At 41.9% G+C, this 20,630-nt stretch overlaps 1 protein-coding gene across 3 annotated transcripts in view; it reads left to right on the top strand.

The window, feature by feature from the left end:
- LOC125457448 (neprilysin-like) overlaps positions 1-20,630 on the top strand; it is a 206,318-nt gene that overhangs the window by 167,917 nt on the left and 17,771 nt on the right. For all 3 annotated transcript variants that reach the window (XM_059651202.1, XM_059651203.1, XM_059651204.1), the window contains 4 exons: positions 11,350-11,469; positions 11,562-11,695; positions 14,349-14,414; positions 17,081-17,176. In XM_059651202.1, coding sequence (XP_059507185.1) covers positions 11,350-11,469; positions 11,562-11,695; positions 14,349-14,414; positions 17,081-17,176 — 416 coding nt within the window. The remainder of the gene's footprint in view (positions 1-11,349; positions 11,470-11,561; positions 11,696-14,348; positions 14,415-17,080; positions 17,177-20,630) is intronic.

Raw genomic sequence — 20,630 nt, 5'->3', positions numbered from 1 at the left:
AACCTGTACAAGGTCACCCCGCAATCTCCTATGCTCCAGTGAACAAAAAGTCCCAACCTATCCAGCCTCTCCTTAAAACTCCAACCCTCCATTCCCAGCAACATCTTGGTAATTTTTTCTGTACCCTGTCTAACGTAACAATATCCTTCCTGTAACAGGGTGATCAGACTACACACAGTACTTCTGCAGTGGCCTCAATAATGTGCTGTGCAACCTCAACACAATGCTGCAACTCCTGTACTCAAAGATCTGAGCAATGAAGTCAAGTGTGCTAAATGCCTTCTGAAGCACCTTGTGTACATGTCTTGTAAACTTAATTATCCTCTTGGTAAAGAAGTTTTTTCCAAATTTCTCATTGGATTCAGTTATACACCTAGTATTGGACTGCATCACAGTTGGAAACAGCTTCTCTATGTCCGCACTATGAAAATTATTTCATGATCTTAGCAACTTTTGTCAGGTCAGCCATAGGTCCTTTTTGTTGAAGGGTAAGAATTTAGCTTCAACCTTGTCTCAGCTTTTCGATCTCAGTATCAAGACCTGTCCAGCTGGCATTAGCTCATTCAGCTTAGACCAGACATAAAACCTTTTTAATGTGTCTGGCCAAGTGTCAGATGGGAGTAATTAACGACAATGAAAAAATGCACTTAGTACACTTCACATGTCAGCATGTAGAGTTCTATTGAAAGAAAAGGGACTGGCTTATGTAATTTTTTAAATATTTAATCAGATTTTGGTGAAGCACCTTTCAACATTTCATTGCACTCAGTACATTGTATACAGTTGAGTAAAAGTCAATCTCATGTAAAAGTCAACCACCTATTTTTGGCCAAAATATCTTGGATTTTCCATATATCTCGTGTAAAAGTCAACCCTAGTTTTTCACAGATAACAGATAAACATTTTTTTTAAGATTCCCTACAGTGTGGAAACAGGCCCTTTGGCCCAACAATTCCACATTGCCCCTTTGCGGCGTCCCACCCAGACCCATTCCCCTATAACCCACACACCCCTGAACACTACGGGCAATTTAGCATGGCCAATCCACCTAGCCTGCACATCTTTGGGCTGTGGGAGGAAACCGGAGCACCTGGAGGAAACCCAAGCAGACACAGGGAGAATGTGCAAACTCCACACAGACAGTCACCTGAGGCTGGAATTGAACCTGGGTCCGTGGCACTGTGAGGCTGCAGTGCTAACCACTGAGCCACCGTGCCGCCCCAAATTTTTGAGTCAAGATTTTATCTCGTACGTAAATGTTACAGTGAGAAATGATCAGTGGAACTATGGGAGAGTGAAATGTCTGATAACTTTTAAAATCAGAAATAAAAGCCTAAAATGTTAGTTTGATAAACTAAAACAACTGAAGATGAGATAAAACAGAGGGAAATGGAAGACTTTGGCGTGAAAATTTAATCCGCATCAGGTCAGAGTCAGGCACTTGTGGAATACAGTCATATGCTTAGTTGAGGTTTTGAAATTTATTCATCATTTTGAGTCAAAATGCCCTCCAGAAGAAAACAAAAAAATATGCGGCAGTGTTTAACCTGAAATTTGTTGAAGCTGCAGAGAAGAAAATAACTGTACAGCAGCAAGAAAATTTTGTGTTTCGGAGAAACTTGAGAGACCGGAGAAAGATATTGAACAAACTTCAGACAATGCCAATGCCAAAATGAAAGTGTGCCAACAGAAGTAAACCTGGCAAGTAGTCACAGTTGGAGAAAAGGTCACTGAGTGGATATTTGAACATCATCAAAATGGAAGATGTGTTAGTCATGAAGCCATTCGATTCATGCGTAAAACAAACCAAAGAAGGATCGAATTTTGGATTTTAAGGCAAATGCTGGATGGTGCACAAGGTTCATGAGAAGGCATGACTTAGTACTTCAGCAGAGAATGAGATTGCACAAAAGCTTTGTGCTGAACTCAAAGATATTATAGTTTCACCAGTTTATCAGAAATTGGCAGAAGGAAGACTACAAATTACTATGTATTGGAAGCATGGACGAAATGCCTATTACTGATAAAATGCTGGAGAATCAAACCGTGAACCAAAAAGAAGAGGAAGCAGTATTGGTGAAAACCATCGGCCATGAGAAAAGTAGGTTTATTTTAATTATTTCTTGTGTGACTGATGGCACTATGTTAAAACTGATGGCTGTTCTTAAGGAAACTCTTTGCCAAAGGAGAAATTTCCAAAAGTAATTGTCATCCATATTCACCCACAAGGCTAGATGGATGAAGGTGGATGTAGAAAATGGATAAAGGAAGTTTGGAATTTACAACCTGGTGGACTACCCAAGGGAAACAGTTTGCTCGTCTGGGACCAATCGAGATCACATCCAGTGAAGAATGTTGTTGATAATATCAAATCACATAACACTGCTGTAGCTGCAATTCCCAGCGAACTTATAAGTGTTTTGCAACCAATAGATGTTAGTATCAATAAGTCATTTTAAGGACATGATGAGAATGAAGTGGAATTGCTGGAGGCGTGATGGAGAAAAAACATACATGAAAGCAGGCTGTATCATTGCCACTGCTCTATGAATGAATTTTTGATTCATGGAAGGAAATAAAAGCTGACACTATTTTTCAAATCATTCAAGAAATGTGGAATTTCGAATGCATTAGAGGCGACAGAGGATGATTATCTATGGGATGACATAGATGAAGAAGAAGAAGCAGATGATGTGCTATCTCTAACAATGGACAGCAAAGATGAAGAGGATCCATATGATGATATCATTCATCCTGATGACTATGAAGCTTTATTCGGTGCTGAAGATGTTGAAAGTGTGATTTTACAGGATCTCAATGAACTTTTGTATTTGACTTGTTTAATTTTAGATGTACCATGTAATTGTAATTTAAAGCCATATCACATTTTTACTTGTGATCAGAGATAGTGGGAACTGCAGATGCTGGAGAATCTGAGATAAGGAAGTGTGGAGCTGGATGAACACAGCAGGCCAAGCAGCACCTTAGGGGCACAAAAGCTGACGTTTCGGGCCTAGACCCTTCATCAGTAAAGGGGGATGGGGAGAGGATTCTGAAATAAACAGGGAGACAGAGGGAGGCAGACCGAAGATGGATAGAGGAGATGGATAGATGGAGAGAAGAGTATAGGTGGGGAGGTAGGGAGGGGATAGATTAGCCTGGGGAGCTTGGACAGGTCAAGGGGGTGGGATGAGGTTCGTAGGTAGGAAATGGTGGTGCGGCTTGAGGTGGGAAGAGGGGATAGATGAGAGGAAGAGCAGGTTAGGGAAGTGGGGCGAGCTGGGCTGGTTTTGGGATGCAGTGGGGGGAGGGGAGATTTTGAAGCTGGTGAAATCCACATTGATACCATTGGGCTGCAGGGTTCCCAAGCGGAATATGAGTTGATGTTCCTGCAACCTACAGGTGGCATCATTATGGCACTGCAGGACGCCTAGAATGGACATGTCGTCTGAGGAATGGGAGGGAGAATTAAAATGGTTCGCAACTGGGAGGTACAGTTGTTTATTGCAAACCAAGCGTAGGTGTTCTGCAAAGAGGTCCCCAAGCTACCGCCTTTCCACATCAAGCAGATGTTCACCTGTACGTCTGCCAATGTGGTATACTGCATCCGCTGTACCCGTTGTGGCTTCCTCCACATTTTGGAAACCAAGTGGAGGCTTGGGGAACTCTTTGCAGAACAACTACGCTCGGTTTGCAGTCAACAACTACACCACCCAGCCGCGAACTATTTTAACTCCCCCTCCCATTCCTTAGATGACATGTCCGCCCTGGGCCTCCTGCAGTGCCATAATGATGCCACCCGAAGGTTGCAGGAACAGCAACTCATATTCCGCTTGGGAACCCTGCAGCCCAATGGTATCAATGTGGATTTCACCAGCTTCAAAATCTCCCCTTCCCCCCACTGCATCCCTAAACCAGCTGAGCTCGTCCCTGCCTGCCTAACCTGTTCTTCCTCTCACCTATCCCCTCCTCCCACCTCAAGCCGCACCTCCATTTCCTACCTACTAACCTCATCCCATCCCCTTGACCTGTCCATCCTCCCCAGACTGACCTATCCCCTCCCTACCTCCCCACCTATACTCTCCTCTCCACCTATCTTCTTCTCTATCCAACTTTGGTCCGCCTCCCCCTCTCTCCCTATTTACTTCAGAATCCTCTCCCCATCCCCCTCTCTGATGAAGGGTCTAGGCCTGAAACATCAGCTTTTGTGCTCCTAAGATGCTGCTTGGCCTGCTGTGTTCATCCAGCTCCACACTTTGTATTCTCACATTATTACTTCACTTTTTGTATGTATAAATGAAAGCTTACTAGTTCATTTTTGTTTCCTTTGTTTTTTAATCTGGCAATTACCATAATTCATTGTATTCTTTTTCCTTTTTGTTCAGAGATCAGTTGGGCTTCTGCTAATGATATGGTATTTTGGTCTGAAGCATGAATTTCAGCCCATGAAAAGTAGTGTCTATATATTGTTGACCCCATAAATTTAACCGTAAAAAATAGTCTAAAAAACTTGACTTTTACGTTGGTATATACAGTAAATTGATTTTATTGTTGTGGAGGTCCACAGTAAATAGCCGTTATTCCAAGCTGAAATCAAATTTGCCCATGTGACAAACAAAAGGCTATTATTGAGACTTTGCTAACTCTTAGATTGTTAACAAAGTGTTGGGTGAAGTTTTGCTTTTGGAGAAAAAGTGCATGCTAGTAGGACAGCCACACACTTTGACTTTTATGATGTATAACTTCCATAACTATGCCTGCCTTTGATTTTCAAGAATTACCTAAGTTATAGGACATTATAACTATTGGGAAAGAGATTTTAAAATTATGGAAGTTTTCAATCAGGTAGATGGAGAAATGATGTCTCCACATGGGGTCCGGTACTGAGGTTCATAAAGAAGTGGTCATTAATACATCCAACAAGCAATTTATGAGAATCTTCTTTACTCTGAGAGTGTTGAGAATGTGTAATGTTCCACTGCAGATTTTGGCTGAGATGAATAATATCAACACATTTAAAGAGAAGCTAAATACACACAAGGGAGTAAGGAATGGAAGGTTATGTTGGAGTGAGGTAGAGTTAAGTAGAAGGCTTGGCAGAGTATAAACACCAGCACAGATCTGTATTGCTGAATGGTTTTTTTGCTATAACCAGACCCTTACTTTCACATTCACCGACGCTTCCATTTTTCAGCTCCTCGTACTCACCGATCCTCCCACTTGCCAGCCTTATTCCAACTCTCCTGTTTGCCGGGAGAGACTGCCCTGCTCACTGACCTGCTTGCTCACACACCCCACTGCCCTGCACCTCATCGATCTCCTATTCATCGACCCTTTGTGCTCATGTCCTCTCATATCCATAGCTGCTCCATGCTCATCCCAACCTCTGCTGCGTGTCATCTCGTCCACTCACTGATGATGTCTCCAGCTTTTCTCCATCCTGTTTCCCTTCCTGATCCACCCAACTGCAGCTCCTCTCCCTCCTTCACTGACCTCTTCCCTCTCATAGCTCCTCTTCCAGGCCCTTGCTCACAGCAAAGGTTTGGAAAAGGGAAGCAGCAAGCAGTGAGAGTCAGCCAGCAGGAGGCAGCAGTGAGAAGGAGGTAAGAAGAAAGTATTTGCATATTTCTTATTTTTAGTTTAATTTTATTTGAGTTATGTTGTCCTAAGGCATACAGTTTTTCAACTGAGAAGTATAGTGTTTTAATTTTTATTTTCTGAGGAGCAAGGTCCCACACAGCCTAACTATAGTTTTTACATTAGTTGAAATAGGAAAATCTGATTGGTTAACATTGTTTTAATTAAAGTTGTCGGTATTGAAAATGTAAATAAAGCATTAAGAGAGAATTACCACCTTTGTGAATGTCCAACTATTCCCAAGTTGACCTTATTTTTGGACAGAGAAAACAGTCATCGTAGCCTGATTGTTTTATCATTGGAGCAGGATGTCAGATTGTTGGAAGTCTGATCGAAGAGATCAAAAGCAACAAGACCTCCACCAAAAATAAATCACGCATGGAGGAATCTTGTCTATTGGAAGATGTTTAAAAGTGTTCAGTGTCAACTTTCATAAATCTGTTTTTCTTGTTAAAGGAAGGAGAAACTTGCATTTATATTGTGGATTCCATCACCTCGATATGTCTCAATTCACTTTGCAAGCAATGAATTGCTTTAGAAATATACTCACTATTGGAGTAAGGGAATAATAGCCAAATTATACATAGCAAGCTCTCAAGGACGGCATTGGGCCAAATGACTAGATAAATTTTTGCAGGTATTGCTCAAGCCACAAGTATTGGACAGGAAAACAAGGAGAACTCTTCGGCTTTCTTCAGTTATTTCGAACGATATTTGATATCCACCTCAAAAGGCAAATGAGACCTCACCTTATCAACATCATCCAACAATCCATTCTGTAAATGCACCTCATTGGTGAGAAAAAAATAATTTCTTTAGCATGCTGAGAAGTTGGGTAGGAAGCCAAATCACATCTAAATCCAATGCTGATTGTGCCAATAATTTCACTTACTGTAATTCCTGTGTACAACCACCATTGTGGTCTCCCAGCTACATTGTGTCCCACTCTACCAAAACCTCCTAGTTAAAATCCTCATCCATGTGTTCAATCCCTTTACATCCTCACTGTTTCTGCATTGTGCTCCAGTCGTCAAACATCTGACATATCTGTTCCCCCACAACACTGGCCTCTTGTATCGGACTGATTTTCACTCGTTATCATTGACTGCCTTGGCTTCAGTTTCCAAGTCCTTAAAACTCTGGTACTTTATCCCAAATTATCATCAGCTCTCTCTCTCCTTTACATCTGCGCTTTTAAATTTACTACTATATCTTTCTAGGACACTATACTTGTAATACCTCCTTCTTTGACAAATTTTGGCTAATTGTTCTTTTTTCTTATAATCAGGGTGTGAGCATCACTGGCTGAGCCAACAATTATTCCCCAGCCCTTGGTACCCTTGGAAGGATCAGAAATCACATGACACCATGTTATAGTCCAACCAGTTTATTTGATAACACAAGCTATTGGAGCCTTGCTCCTTCTTCAAGTGTTAATGAGAGATGTGGCATCAGACACAGAATTTATACGTAAAAGATTAAAGAGTCACACCACTGATGAGGATGTATTAAACAAGCCTAAGATGCTGTTAAATCTTTAATCAGATGGAAGTTTGAATTGCTTAATATGTGTATGTTATTCCCCAAATTTGTTTCAAGACACTGCCTGAGAGAATTAAAGGTTTCATTGCTGTCTCCCATACACGCATGACTCCTCTTCTCTTGCTCTCCCCACTCACACATACATACACACACAAACACTGTCTCTCCTTGTCCTTTCTCTCTCTCTCTCTCTCTCTCTCTCTCTTTCTCTCTCATAGACACACACACAGACACTCACTCAGTCACTCTGTCTCACACACACATAAACTCACTCACTCACTCTCTCCGACACACGCACACACATGTACACATTCACGCACACACATGTAAATCCGTGGGGTGAATTTGTATTTGCTGATACGTTGTATTTTGTTCAAAAAGCACACAATTTATAGACAGTCTATCAATGTGGCATTTTGTAAATTCCTACTTTAGAAATAAAACCAGCCTGACTCCAAACCAAAAACATAGATTCTAAACAAGGCCTCATGCCTTACAAGCATTGTCTAACCTAAAATGTCACCTCTTGTTTACACTGATAAAAGCATTAGTTCTCTCAGGGCAGTGACTTGAAAGAAATTTGGCGACTTGCATATACATATTAATTAGAACCTTGTAACTGATTAAAGAATTAACAACATCTTAGGCTTGTTTAGTACAGCCTGATCAGTTGTTTGACCCTTTGATCTTTTCTGAGTTTGATGTCACCTCTCTGACTAGCACCTGAGGAAGAGGCAAGGCTCCGAAAGCTTGTGTTTTCAAATAAACCTGTTGGACAGTAACCTGGTGTCATGTGATTTCTGACCTTGTCCGCCCCAGTTCAATACCGGCACCTCCACATCATGGCCTTGGGAAGATGGTGGGGCGCTGCCTTCTTGAACCACTGAAATCGATTTGATGTAGGTACATCCACAAAGCTGTTAGGGAGGTAGTTCCAGGAATTTGACCCAATGGCACTGAAGGAACAGTGATATATTTCCAAATCAGGAGGGTGATCGGCTTGGAGGAGAACTTACAGGTGGTACTGCTCTCATGTAGTTGCTCCTCTTGTGCCTCTGTATAATAGTGGGCGTGGGTTTGGAAACTGTTGCTTAGGGTTCCTGTGAAACACGCTGGGAGGTTTTGTTATGATAAATCGTAATCAGGATCAATAAATATCCTGAATCAGTACAGCAATCTAGGTTCTGGTTTTCTTTCTAACTCTCATGGGCACCATTAGGGTAAAGACAATACTTAAATGACAATACTTAAACCTAGGTAAAGATGCTTGATTGAATGCTGAGTGTACTACAACTTGAAGTACACTCAGCATTCAATCAAGCATCTTTACCTAGGTTTTACGGAATACTTCAGCATTTGTCCAAGATGAATGTCAGCTTTCCAGGCTAATGGAAATGATGGCAATGGTGCATCTATGATCTGAAATGAAACCAAAAGTGCTGGAGAAACTCTACAGGTCTGGCAGCATTTGTGGAGAGAAAAAAAACTGAATTACCATTTGGAGTCCAATAAGTCTTTTTTGGAACAAAAACATAAATAGCTGGAGAAGCTCAGCAGGTCGGGCAGCATCTGTGAAGGAAATATCAGAGTTAAAGTTTTAGTTCTGGTGACCCTTCCTCAGAACTGATGGTAGCCGGGAAAACGTCAGTTTATATGCTGATAATAAGAAGGGGGATAGGGTAGGGAGTAAACGATAGGATAGAGCCAGAAGAGAGAGAAGAAAAGTTCGAAAGGCAAAGGTGTTGATAATGATCTGGGTAGGATGGTGAATAGTTGTTAATGGGGACTGTTAGTGATTAACAACAGTGGATGTGTAATGGCAAGCTACGTGATAACAAGGTCTGGTGTGTAGGGTAGGGGCTAGGACATGGGAGAGTTTAGGCCATAAATTATTGACCTCTATATTGAGTCCGGAGGGTTGCACGGTCCCCAAGTGGAAAGTGGGGTATTGTCCTTCCAGCTTGTGTTGAGCTTCACAGGAATGCTGCAGCAAGCCAGAGACAGAAGATTTGGTCAAGGAACAGGGAGGTGTGTTAAAGTGGCAGGCAACAACTGCTCAGGGTCTTATTTACGAGCAGTGTCTACACTTCATTTCGTCAATGTGGAGGAGTCCTCATTGTGAGCAATGAATGCAGCAAATGTCTTTTTTGGAACTTATGTTCAAAACATTACCTCTATTTCCCTCTCCCTAGATGCTGCCAGATTTGCTGACCTTTTCGAGCAATTACAGTTTTTATTTCAGGTCTCCAGCATCCACAATATTCTGCTTTTAAATTAATATTTTGGATGGGACCTATGTTCAAGTTCTGCCGTAGCAAATGGAAGAGGTTAAACTCATATTAGTTAAGCCTGGAATTATGAAACAAGCCTTAGTAATTGAAATGATGAAACTACCATTGATTATTGTGTAAATCCATTTGGCTCACAGATGTCCTTTCAGGAAGCAAATCCGCCATCTTTACTTGGTGTAGCCTGCACGCGACTCCAGACCCACAGCAATATGGCTGAGTCCCAGCTGGTCTGGCTGCAAAAACTTGCCTTGCTAGTCATACCCACTTTCCATTAAAGGCTGGAAACATTTTAATGAAATGAGACCAGATGTGAATTTATTAGGCTATTTTATGTTTGAGACAGTGAATGAGCATTAATTTGTCATGCAGCTCCAGCTCATGCCAAGCAATGTCAGGTCCCTTCTTGTGAAGAAGAAAATTAATTTTTCAAATATACTATATTTTCTGTGGCAACCTTCATGCTTAACTTATACTGCCCTAAACTTGCTGCTTTTCTGAGCTTCCTATTTTTACCATTTAGTCATTATTTGACAGTAGTGTGAATTCAATTTAATTGACAGTTGAAATTAATCTCAGTACAGCATAGATCTGTTGTCCAAATTGAAACCTTTTTCCCTTATCCGTACTGTTGCATCTCCTTACTACATTCTTCTCTCCTTTGTTTCCTTCTTCATCCAAAATTTTCCAGTGGAGGCAGTAGACAAATGATCTCCCAGTAAATAGGTGTAAATTAAATGCTTCCCCACATTTCCAACAACCTACCTTCCACTGTGAGCATGATAACAACTTTGTGGAATAACATTGGGTGGCGTGATGGGGGCCAAATATGTGCCATGACTGTCCCCTGCTTTTTTCCTTGGAATTGCACTAGCAGGGTAAGGGAAGTAGTTGGGTAGTCCTTCAAACCAATGGGCCAATGAAGATAGTTATGTTTCCAACTAGATGATGTGAGAGCTGCAGAGTAAGCTGAGGTAGCCTAGTTGGAATCCCATCTGTTTGGATATCCTGGGGATCCCCTCCCCCTTGATAGAGTGCTCCCCAGCCCTTCTTGTTTCCTCTCACTGTTTAGCACGCCCAGGCACAGGCAGAACCTATGCCTTCACTTAGCTTTCCAGTTCCAGTGACTGTTATCCAGCTGCTCTGAATGGGAGCCATCATCTCATATGAGGGTGAAAATCTTGTCCTGAACCAAATAAGAGTCCAATTTCTGTTCAAGAGGCTGGAGCTTCCAGACAGGCCTTGGGCCAGAGCAGCTACTTCTGCCCTCATTTCAGATTCTGCTCAATAATTAACATTCTTGTCTCCTGATCAGAAACTCCTTTATTGGATTTATTAATGATGATCTTTGTATTTGTGACACCTAGTTTTTGACATTTTCTTATGCTTACATGAATTGAAACCTTTCATGGGCATGAACTTCTCTAACACATCATCCCTCAACCTTTGCTGCAATAAAATATAGCCACGGCTGAATAGATTTACATAAACTAACAAACTGTGGTTGTGTTGTTAGTTGTAGCTCAGTGGATTGCGCTGTCACATTGGATTTGGAAGTTTGTGGGAAGCCGAACCCTAGAGGCTCGAGCATGTGGATTATCATTTCAGTACAGTGCGGGTGCCTTACTTGTTGAATAAGTTGTTACACCGAGGTCCCATCTGCCTCTTCAAGTGGATGACAAACCCCCTAAGGCACTACATGTAGAAGTGTCAGGACTGTTGGCATGGGGAAGGTGGAAGACAAATGTGTGGAGGCTCTAGTTCAGGAGAGCAGATGGTATGAGCTGGAGTTTTAAAGGTTACAAAGATAGGAGGTAAGGACAAGAATGTTGTAATGATCATTCCTCTTCCTGGTTATTAATTCAAGTTTATTTTATGATAGTTTTCCCAGCAGGCATTCTTCAGCCACCTTTCTTTGAAAAAGGACAGCCAAGTGCATTGAACTTTGGTGCTATTGGCATGGTCATTGGCCATGAAATCACTCACGGATTCGATGACAATGGTGAGACCAACCAATTAGTTCTAAGCTGATGAGCTTGTGGGTTTTGGTGTCAAGCTGGGATTCTACCAAACTAACCGGTATCCCTGATGCAGGTCGTAACTTTGATAAGGAAGGAAACCTCATGGACTGGTGGACTAAGCAATCAGCCCGGAATTTTAAAGAGCTCTCACAATGCATGGTGTATGAATATGGCAACTTTTCATGGGATCTGGCAGGCGGACAACATGTAAGTCAACAAGTTAGAAATCTTTGTTACATTTATTTTTGTTTACATTGATTTATTCTGTACACAGAAAGGGCCTTTAGACTCAACAAGATTTTCCCAGCATTTATCCTCCACTCGAAGCTTCTTTCATCTTTCATCATTTAACTTTCTCAGTATAATACTCTATTCTGTTTTCATTTGTATGCTTTCACTTAAAAGCAATGAAACCTATTATTAATTTAGTCTGTTTTTTCTCCACCTGTAATAGCGAGGTCCATATTCTCAGCATGCTTTTAATGCAGAAGTTACTTCTGAATTTTTGTTGGCGATCTTCTGTTGGTGGGCGCTAGCTGTTCTCTTCCCACAAGCTAAAACCTTCTGTATGTGTTGACTCTTATCAGAACTTCCATAATTAGAACAACCATTATCCTTGTAAACCAGTGTTTGTAATTCCCCAGAGTTTTTGTACCCCTTTGATGCAGTCAAATATCACATGACACTAGGTTATAGTCCAACAGTTTTATTTGAAAATGCAAACTTTCATAGCTCAGCTCCTTCCTGAGGCATAGTGCGAGAGGGAAGTTATAAGACACAGAATGTATAAGCAGAGAGGTAACAACCCAAAAATTGGCCGCCTCTTGTTGATTCATTAATCAGTAAGGGAGGAGATTCCTGATTAAAATGCCAAATCCAGAATATTCTCAAGTCATTGTAACAAGCAGAATGTATCTACGACTACACAAACATCTTGGATGAAATTGTGTGTGTGTGTGTGTGTGTGTGTGTGTGTGTGTGTGTGTGTGTGTGTGTGTGTGTGTGTGTGTGTGTGTGTGTGTGTGTGAGAGAGAATGTGAGAGAGAGAGAGAGAGGGGGAGAATATATAGTGTGGTGGGGTCACCTGTAGTGCGACCAAGACTACAATTGAGGCCTTTCTCATGGACATGGAACTTGGCTATAAGCCTCTGCTCATCAAATTTGCGTTGTTGTGTATCACAAAGTCCACCTTGGACAACACTTACCCGAAGATCGGAGACTGAATGTCCTTGACCCTGAAGTGATTCTCCCACTGGAAGGGAAATACCCCTGTCTGGTGATCATTGTGTAGTGCCTATTTATCTGTTGTTGTAGCTTCTACATAGTCTCGCCAATATATCATGCCTCAGGGCATCCTTGCCTCCAGCATATGAGATAGACAACATTGGCCAAGTCACTTTGATGCACTATACATTGCACTGGAACAGGATGTCAATGCTAAAATCCTTAACTGCACTTTAAGCTAACAGGGAGATCACACTTAAAACTCTACACATCAAAGAAACATTTGAAAAAGATGCATTTTATTGGTGGCGCTCCTGTTAACATATTTTGGCGTTGCTCAATGTTCATTGATCATATTCTTTGATGCAGGCAGTTCCTGCAGCATCTCTGGTAGTAGCTTCCCATGCATTATGACCGCATTGGTGGTAAGTGTATAGTCATAAATCACATTGGCAGCAAACATAGCCTTTTTACAACACGATAAGCAGAAGTTGACTTGGTCAGCCATGACTTGACTGACTAAGGTCAATACAAAATCAGAAATTGCTGACGAAATTCAGTAGATCTGGCAAGATCTGTGGAGAGAGAACTCCTGTTTGAGCTTTCCTGTTGTGTGTTTCAGATCTCTAGTATCCACATTTCTATGCCTTATTTTAAGGTTCAACACAAATTTTGTACTTTTCAATTCATTTGGATTAATAACTGGCATTTCTGATTAAACAAGGAAGGTTAAGTAAGGCAAGTGAGTACTAATAGTAGAGACTCTTAAGGGATGGCTCATTCCAAATAAAGGTGTTAGCAACATGATAGGCCAGGTGCTTGAGATAATGGAACAGAGTCATATGAACTGCAGATTTCATAACTTTGCTGTATTGCATAAATTATTTCATCCAAGATGTTTGTGTAGTTGCAGATACATTCTGTTTTGCTCAAACAAAAAACGGACCCCAGTTTAAAACATGGACAGAATCTAAGCAAGACCTCACACCGTATAAAAGATGAGCTGTTGGAAGACAAAAATGGTGCCACCTGCTGAACTCTGTCTGGTCATTTTCCCTGAAAACTTTATGTTCCTTCTATTCTCCCAAACCTCCGGTTCATCTCCACTGACACTCATTGTCTAACACTCATTGGATTGGCCATCTTTATTGAGGTTCTATAGAGCAGTTAGGTACATTGAAAGTATATTTTAACAAGTAAGTGCAGCCATTAAAGAGATGGAGTTGGTGAAAAAGATACAGAGAAATTGCAAATGCAAACAGGCGATTTGATATAGCTATTCTAATCACACACACCCATCTGGTTAAACCCTTAACCCTTGCTTTTTGCTAACCTCTCCAGCTTAATCACAAGTGTTAACATAAAGCAAGAATTTCCTTGAGAGCTATGACTTCACCAGATAGATAGCAAAATAGGAGAAGCTGCGTGCAAATTCCTGGCCTACCTTTTCTACTTGGGCTACTAATCCAGGAAATGAATTTCATAATGGCTGATTCCAGCTCCCCAACAACCATTGATTCACTGTGAGAAGATCTGTAATGATATGAAAAATCACAAAAGCCAAAAATGAACATTCTTGAATGCCACAGCATTTGCTCATTTAATCTATGTTATGTTTTTGCTTTTCAAATGGCAGCTCAGTGGCATTAATACGCTGGGAGAGAACATTGCAGATAATGGAGGCATCAGACAAGCCTACAAGGTGAGTCAACTTATGAATAACAGCAAAACTTACATTTATAGTGTATGACGGAAAAAAATATCCACATATTATCAAAGCTTTCCATTTTGCACTCAACAGGACTATTCAGATGAATGGCAACACAAGGGGAAAATCATTATGTGTAGTGAATGAGAGAAGACTGCTCATTGGTGGACAGGTGGACTCTGAGTCGTAGAGGTGTTGCCCCCGTGGTGAATTAATTAATTAAAGATGATCAAGCAACAATAGCTTAAGTTTTAAATAAGTGAGATTGACACTGGTAAGGACATTGCCTTGAGAAATTAAAATATACTCTCCAAGACAATGTCTGCACATTTCAGAATCCACTTGGCAACAATTAGATTCCCTACAGTGTGGAAACAGGGCTTTTGGCCCAACAAGTCCACACTGCCTCTTGAAGCATCCCACCCAGACCCATTCCCCTAAACACTGCAGGCAATTTAGCACGGCTGATCCACCCAGCCTGCACATCTTTGGACTGTGGGAGGAAACCAGAGAACCCAGAGGAAACACATGCAAACTCCACACAGACAGTTACCCAAGGCTGGAATTGAACCTGGGTCCCTGGTGCTGTGAGGCTGCCGTGCTAACGGCTGAGCCACCGTGTCACCCTACTTCAATTGCCTTTTCTCATACAGTGTAAATATTGGGATTTTTATCCCTTGAATTGGTATTCTCCCAAATTATCCTGATGAATGAGGGATGAAAAACTTCAACAAAATGCATCTTTTTCAAAAATACTCGGGCTTAGGACTACCAAGCAACTATTTACAGTGTCTTTAATATAGTCAAACCTCCTGAGGTACTTCACAATTGACTGCAAGCTATATAAAGTGACACCAGGAGGTAGGATCAAGGTAGATTTTAAAGAGTGTATTTAAAGGCGACGAGACAGATGAGGATATTTGTGTTAAATTTGAATGTGAGTCTTTGAGTTGCAAATACATTTCCCTTCAAGTGGTTCTCTTCAGCGTGTGAACATTGCTAAACATGTAATGTGGAAATGGAAACAGCTGTCAGGTTTGTCCATTAGTGTCACTTTATAGTCACTTGGCTGGTTAACAGTGCAGATGCTGGAACTGGAACCATATCCAGTTTTGCAGTCAGCTGATGGAATTGCAATTTAGCACGGCAATATGTGATATGATCGAGACTGAGCCGCACCAACCTGATGAAGAAAAATGGATTCATTTTACACATTGGGCTGCAGGAAGTATTTGGGTGGCCCATATACCTTTGGCTTTGTTGAGGCTTCTGTGGTCAAGTAATGGTCTCTGCAGGGCCTTAACCAGCTTCCGCTGGATTTTCACCTAAGCCTGGGCAAAACCCATGTCCTTTCATGCACTTCCTTATCAGAAGCCCAGCAGCTGCTGTTCAGTAAACAAGTGTTGGGCAGGTAAACCTCCTTTGCAGGGGCTTACTCTCCTGCACCCAACAAAGATACTCCCATTTCCCCTCCACAGCCATCATCCATGAGATCGTTATTGAACATAGCCCCCACCCCTTAATCAAATTCTGTCCTCTTGAGCCTGTCCTCACCCACCCCCTCACCCTAACTTCCCTGCTCACTGAGACCCCTGGCTCAAGATTTGTGGGTGGGCCTGCCTGTATTCCCAGCAGTGACTGCTGTGTCTGGCTAGTGCTGCAGTGTCAACGATGCTGCTGGCCATCCAATTTGAGGAGGGCTTCATAGAATCCCTACAGTGTAGGAGCAGGCCATTCGGCCCATGAAGTCTATACCGACCCACTAAAAAGTGGACGACTCCCAATTAAAGCTGCTTCAGACTTCAAATTCCTGCAAGATTACAAAGGCAGCAGGGGTCAATCATTTTGCTGAGAGAGAGCCTGATAGCCTGTAAAATCCAGCCCTGTGTTTGAGATGATGAAATAGGAACTTAACTTGTGTTTCTTGTAAAACATTTATTGTACTAAATATTGCTGGGATAATAACAGGGTGTTAATGACCAACCTGTTATTAAAGTATGAATCAGCCAGCAATTTCAGGGGATTAAATGATACTGTATCCTGTAATTCTCTGGAATTTGCTGATTGAGTGATGTTGCTGCACTATTTGCTTTGTACTAATGGCCTCTGGCTTTTGCCCCTCTGGTATCTTCAAGAACTTGTTGGATTAGCACTTTAATTACCCATTAAAGTCTCTGCAGAAATGTAAGACTTGGCAGTAATCATGTAAGTTACATTTTAGCAACATGATTATTGTTAAGATTGATACAGCTCTGCTAATCGCTGGCCTTTTCAGTTTCTTCACCCATGATTGGCCAATTGCCACCGTATTAGCTTCATTTCCTGTAAATATTGAAGCAAATAACTGGGCAGGGAGTGCACTTCAGGAAATTGTGTGCACACAGCTTCTCACTTTTCTCCCAATAAAATGAATGAATAACAACATGAATCAGCTCAATATCTCTTCGGGATGTCTGGACAGTTTCTAATGCATGGCTGACAAGCAGAAGTGTTGGTAAGCAGCTGAAAGAGAAGAAGATAAGTTAAAGCTTCAAGTGCTTTATCAGAGGGATGCACCTGAGGATTTGACCTATTTCTCTCACTATCCTTCCTGCATTCCTTTCAAGGAAATCTGAGTTTCTAGCAGTTTCTAATCTGTCACATTGATTGTATATTCACAGGCTTATCAATTACATGTGAAGAAAAGTGGGAAGGATAGCCTACTCCCTGGGATCGACCTGAATGACAATCAGCTCTTCTTCCTGAACTTTGCACAGGTCAGGCCAGCTATTTTGTACTTTGTTTTGTTTTCAAGCTCTCTCAGTAAAATCAACTGGGCCAGCTTACAGTACTTGTGCCAAGATGCCAGTTGATAGGCCATGTGTCTGCCCATTTTATCAGTCTGCCCACCTTCTCCTGAGGCTGTTGTCAACCTGCCCATTCTTTACTCAATTTCCAAATCTCATATTGTTTGCAGACTTTGAAATTATACTGTCTTACTGAGCCCGTGTCAAGGCTATGACATATATCAGAGTGAGCAGTGCACATAATCTCCACCTTGGGAAACATTGCACCTGTGTATTCAAACTGACAAAGAATGGTTCAGTCTTACTTTCTGACTTCTATTCTTTAGTCAATTTTCTGTCCATGATACTCTGTTTAGTTCCATAAACCCATATAAGCTCCTGTAAAATGGAAATTGCAATTCCATTAAGAGTTGGGCTAAGGGAAGTGTGTGCACCAACTCAGACAAGCCATCTTTTGAATTAGACTGATGGGCGACAGGAACTTGATGCAGCTCCCCAGGCTCTTCTCCAGTGAAGTGGATTTTTAAATTAAATTTGGATGACATCAACTCACAGGTTTGTCCTTGGAATTCAGGAAGGGACATGTTTTATTAAAAAGTGAGTGAAACATAAATTCCTAAGGAAATCCATAGAGTATTCCTTTTCCAACCATTCACAAGGAGGGTTTGCAGTTTATAAAGTAAAAGTTTTACACTCTTGGCAACAACAAGAGATCACCAAGGATTGTGAAATGCATGACTGACAAGTGGTCAAAGGGACCTTTTTTATCAGCTTAAGTCTTATAATCTACCTAAAAGTGAGGTCCACTTTCCTTTCTCAGGCATCAATTGGAATGTGCAAAAAATGAGCTCCAAAATTTAACATTAGGATCAATGCCTTCTTAGCTTGAATAAAGGCCATCTCATTGCAAAAATTGTGTTTTTGGCAGATATTTTGCATGCATTTTATGCATGCCAATTTCTTGTTTTATGAGATTTAATTCCTTTAAAATGTTTTTGGAATTAACTGGTTAAATTAGTTCTGCAAATGAGTTATGAGGGAGTGAAAGGCCAAGTATTTCCCTCTGAACATTTTTGGGATTTGTTCTGTCTGGCTAAGCACCTGAAATCACTGATGTGTCGTTGATCTCAACAGGGATAATTAAGTTCCCTTGTGTGATGAGGGGACATACTTAGAATCTGCCTCAGCTATGAAGCTTCCACAACCGTTTGATTTTGAACAAGGTACCATAGAGCTATGAGATCACAAATGTGATAATTGAGAGGAAGGAAATACTTACTTATTCAATTAATTCTTGGGAAGTGTGTTTGTTGTGTAGTATTTTAAACCAAGGCAACACAGGGCCTTTGATTCAGAGATCACACAACCTTTGTTTTATATCGATGAGAAAATGGTCTTGACTGGAAAATCAGTCGACTTCTTCAACAATAGCTTCAAACAATATATATAAGATTACACAAAAACAGTGCCTCTCACAATATATTATTGACAAGGGACTGGAGTTTAGAGTTATACATCAATGGCATTAGATAAACACCCTTAAGTAATCTAATTGAGAAATAGAGAAAGTCATCATCATAACCGAATAGTCCCAAACAACCTTTATGTATCTATTACAGAAGGAGCCAAAATCCTTCATGTAATCTTCTACATGGAATACAATATGAGGAAAATGTGAGGCTTTGCACTTTTGTAGGAAGAATAGAGACATGGGCTTTTTACTAATGAGGAAAGGCTTCAGAAATCAGAAGCACAAAGGGACTTTGAAGTCAAAATCAGGATTCTCTCAAAGTTAACATGCAGGCTGTCTTGGCAGTTAGGAAAGCAAATCCAATGTTCGCATTCATTTTGAGAGGGCTAGAATATAAGAGCAGAGATCTACCCCTGAAAGTGTATAATGCTGTGTTCAGACCACATTTGAAACATTGTCAGCATTTTGGGGCCTATACCTAAGGAAGGATATGCTGGCCTTGGAGCGGATCAATGGTGGTTTACAAGAATGACCCTGAGAATGAAGATCTTGTCACTTGGAGAGTAGTTCAGGACTCTGAGTTTGTACTCAATAGAGTTTAGAAGGATGAGAAAGGATTTCATTGAAACATGCAGAATACTGAGAGGACTGGATAGAGAGTGGACATGGAGAAGTTGTTTCCACTAGTAGGAGAGACAAGGCCCTGATGGCACAGTTTCAGAGTGATCATTTAGAACTGAGATGAGAAGGAATTTCTTCAGCCAAAGCGTGGTTAATTTATGGAACTCATTGCTGCAGAAGTCTCTGGAGCTCAGGTCATTGGTCACGAGAGATCAAATGTTACAGAAAGAAGACAGGAGAATGGGGTTGAGAAACATATCAGCTATGATGGGCTGAATGACCTAGTTCTACGTATATATCTTTTGGTCTTATAGACGTATAAAGATCAGCTTGGAAGCCAGGGATACCACTGACGTACTTATGTAGGTATGTTTTGTCTGGTTAGCACACAAAACAATATTTTTCAGTGTATGAAAACGAAGTGTGAAGCTGGATGAACACAGCAGGCCCAGCAGCATCTCAGGAGCACAAAAGCTGACGTTTCGGGCCTAGACCCTTCATCAGAGAGGGGGATGGGGTGAGGGTTCTGGAATAAATAGGGAGAGAGGGGGAGGTGGACCAAAGATGGAGAGAAAAGAAGATAGGTGGAGAGGAGAGTATAGGTGGGGAGGTCGGGGGTGGGGGGGGGGGGGGGGGGTGGGGGGAGGGAATAGGTCAGTCCAGGGAAGACGGACAGGTCAAGGAGGTGGGATGAGGTTAGTAGATAGGAGATGGAGGTGCGGCTTGGGGTGGGAGGAAGGGATGGGTGAGAGGAAGAACAGGTTAGTGAGGCAGAGGCAGGTTGGACAGGTTTTGGGATGCAGTGGGTGGAGGGAAAGAGCTGGGCTGGTTGTGTGGTGCAGTGGGGGGAGGGGACGAACTGGGCTGGTTTTGGGATGCGGTGGGGGAAGGGGAAATTTTGAAGCTGGTGAAGTCCACATTGATACCATTGGGCTGCAGGGTTCCCAAGCGGAATATGAGTTGCTGTTCCTGCAACCTTCGGGTGGCATCATTGTGGCACTGCAGGAGGCCCATGATGGACATGTCATCTAAAGAATGGGAGGAGGAGTGGAAATGGTTTCCGCTGCCTTCGCCTCCACGCCTACTTCTTCAACCGGGAACCTAACCCTCCCTCCACTGACCCCTTCACCCGCTTCCAACACGAGTCCTCCCTCTGGACACCACCCCCAGGCTTCCTACCTTACCTCGACCTCTTCATCTCTAACTGCCGTCGAGTCATTAACCGCCTCAACATCTCCACCCCTCTCACCCACTCCAACCTCTCCCCCACAGAACGGGCAGCCCTCTGCTCCCTCCGCTCCAACCCCAACCTCACCATCAAACCCGCAGACA

Source organism: Stegostoma tigrinum, chromosome 14 (assembly GCF_030684315.1).
Source record: "Stegostoma tigrinum isolate sSteTig4 chromosome 14, sSteTig4.hap1, whole genome shotgun sequence".
NCBI classification, from domain to species: Eukaryota; Metazoa; Chordata; class Chondrichthyes; order Orectolobiformes; family Stegostomatidae; genus Stegostoma; species Stegostoma tigrinum.
The sequence above is the reverse complement of the archived record's forward strand: the minus strand, read 5'-3'. Positions and strand labels throughout refer to the sequence as shown.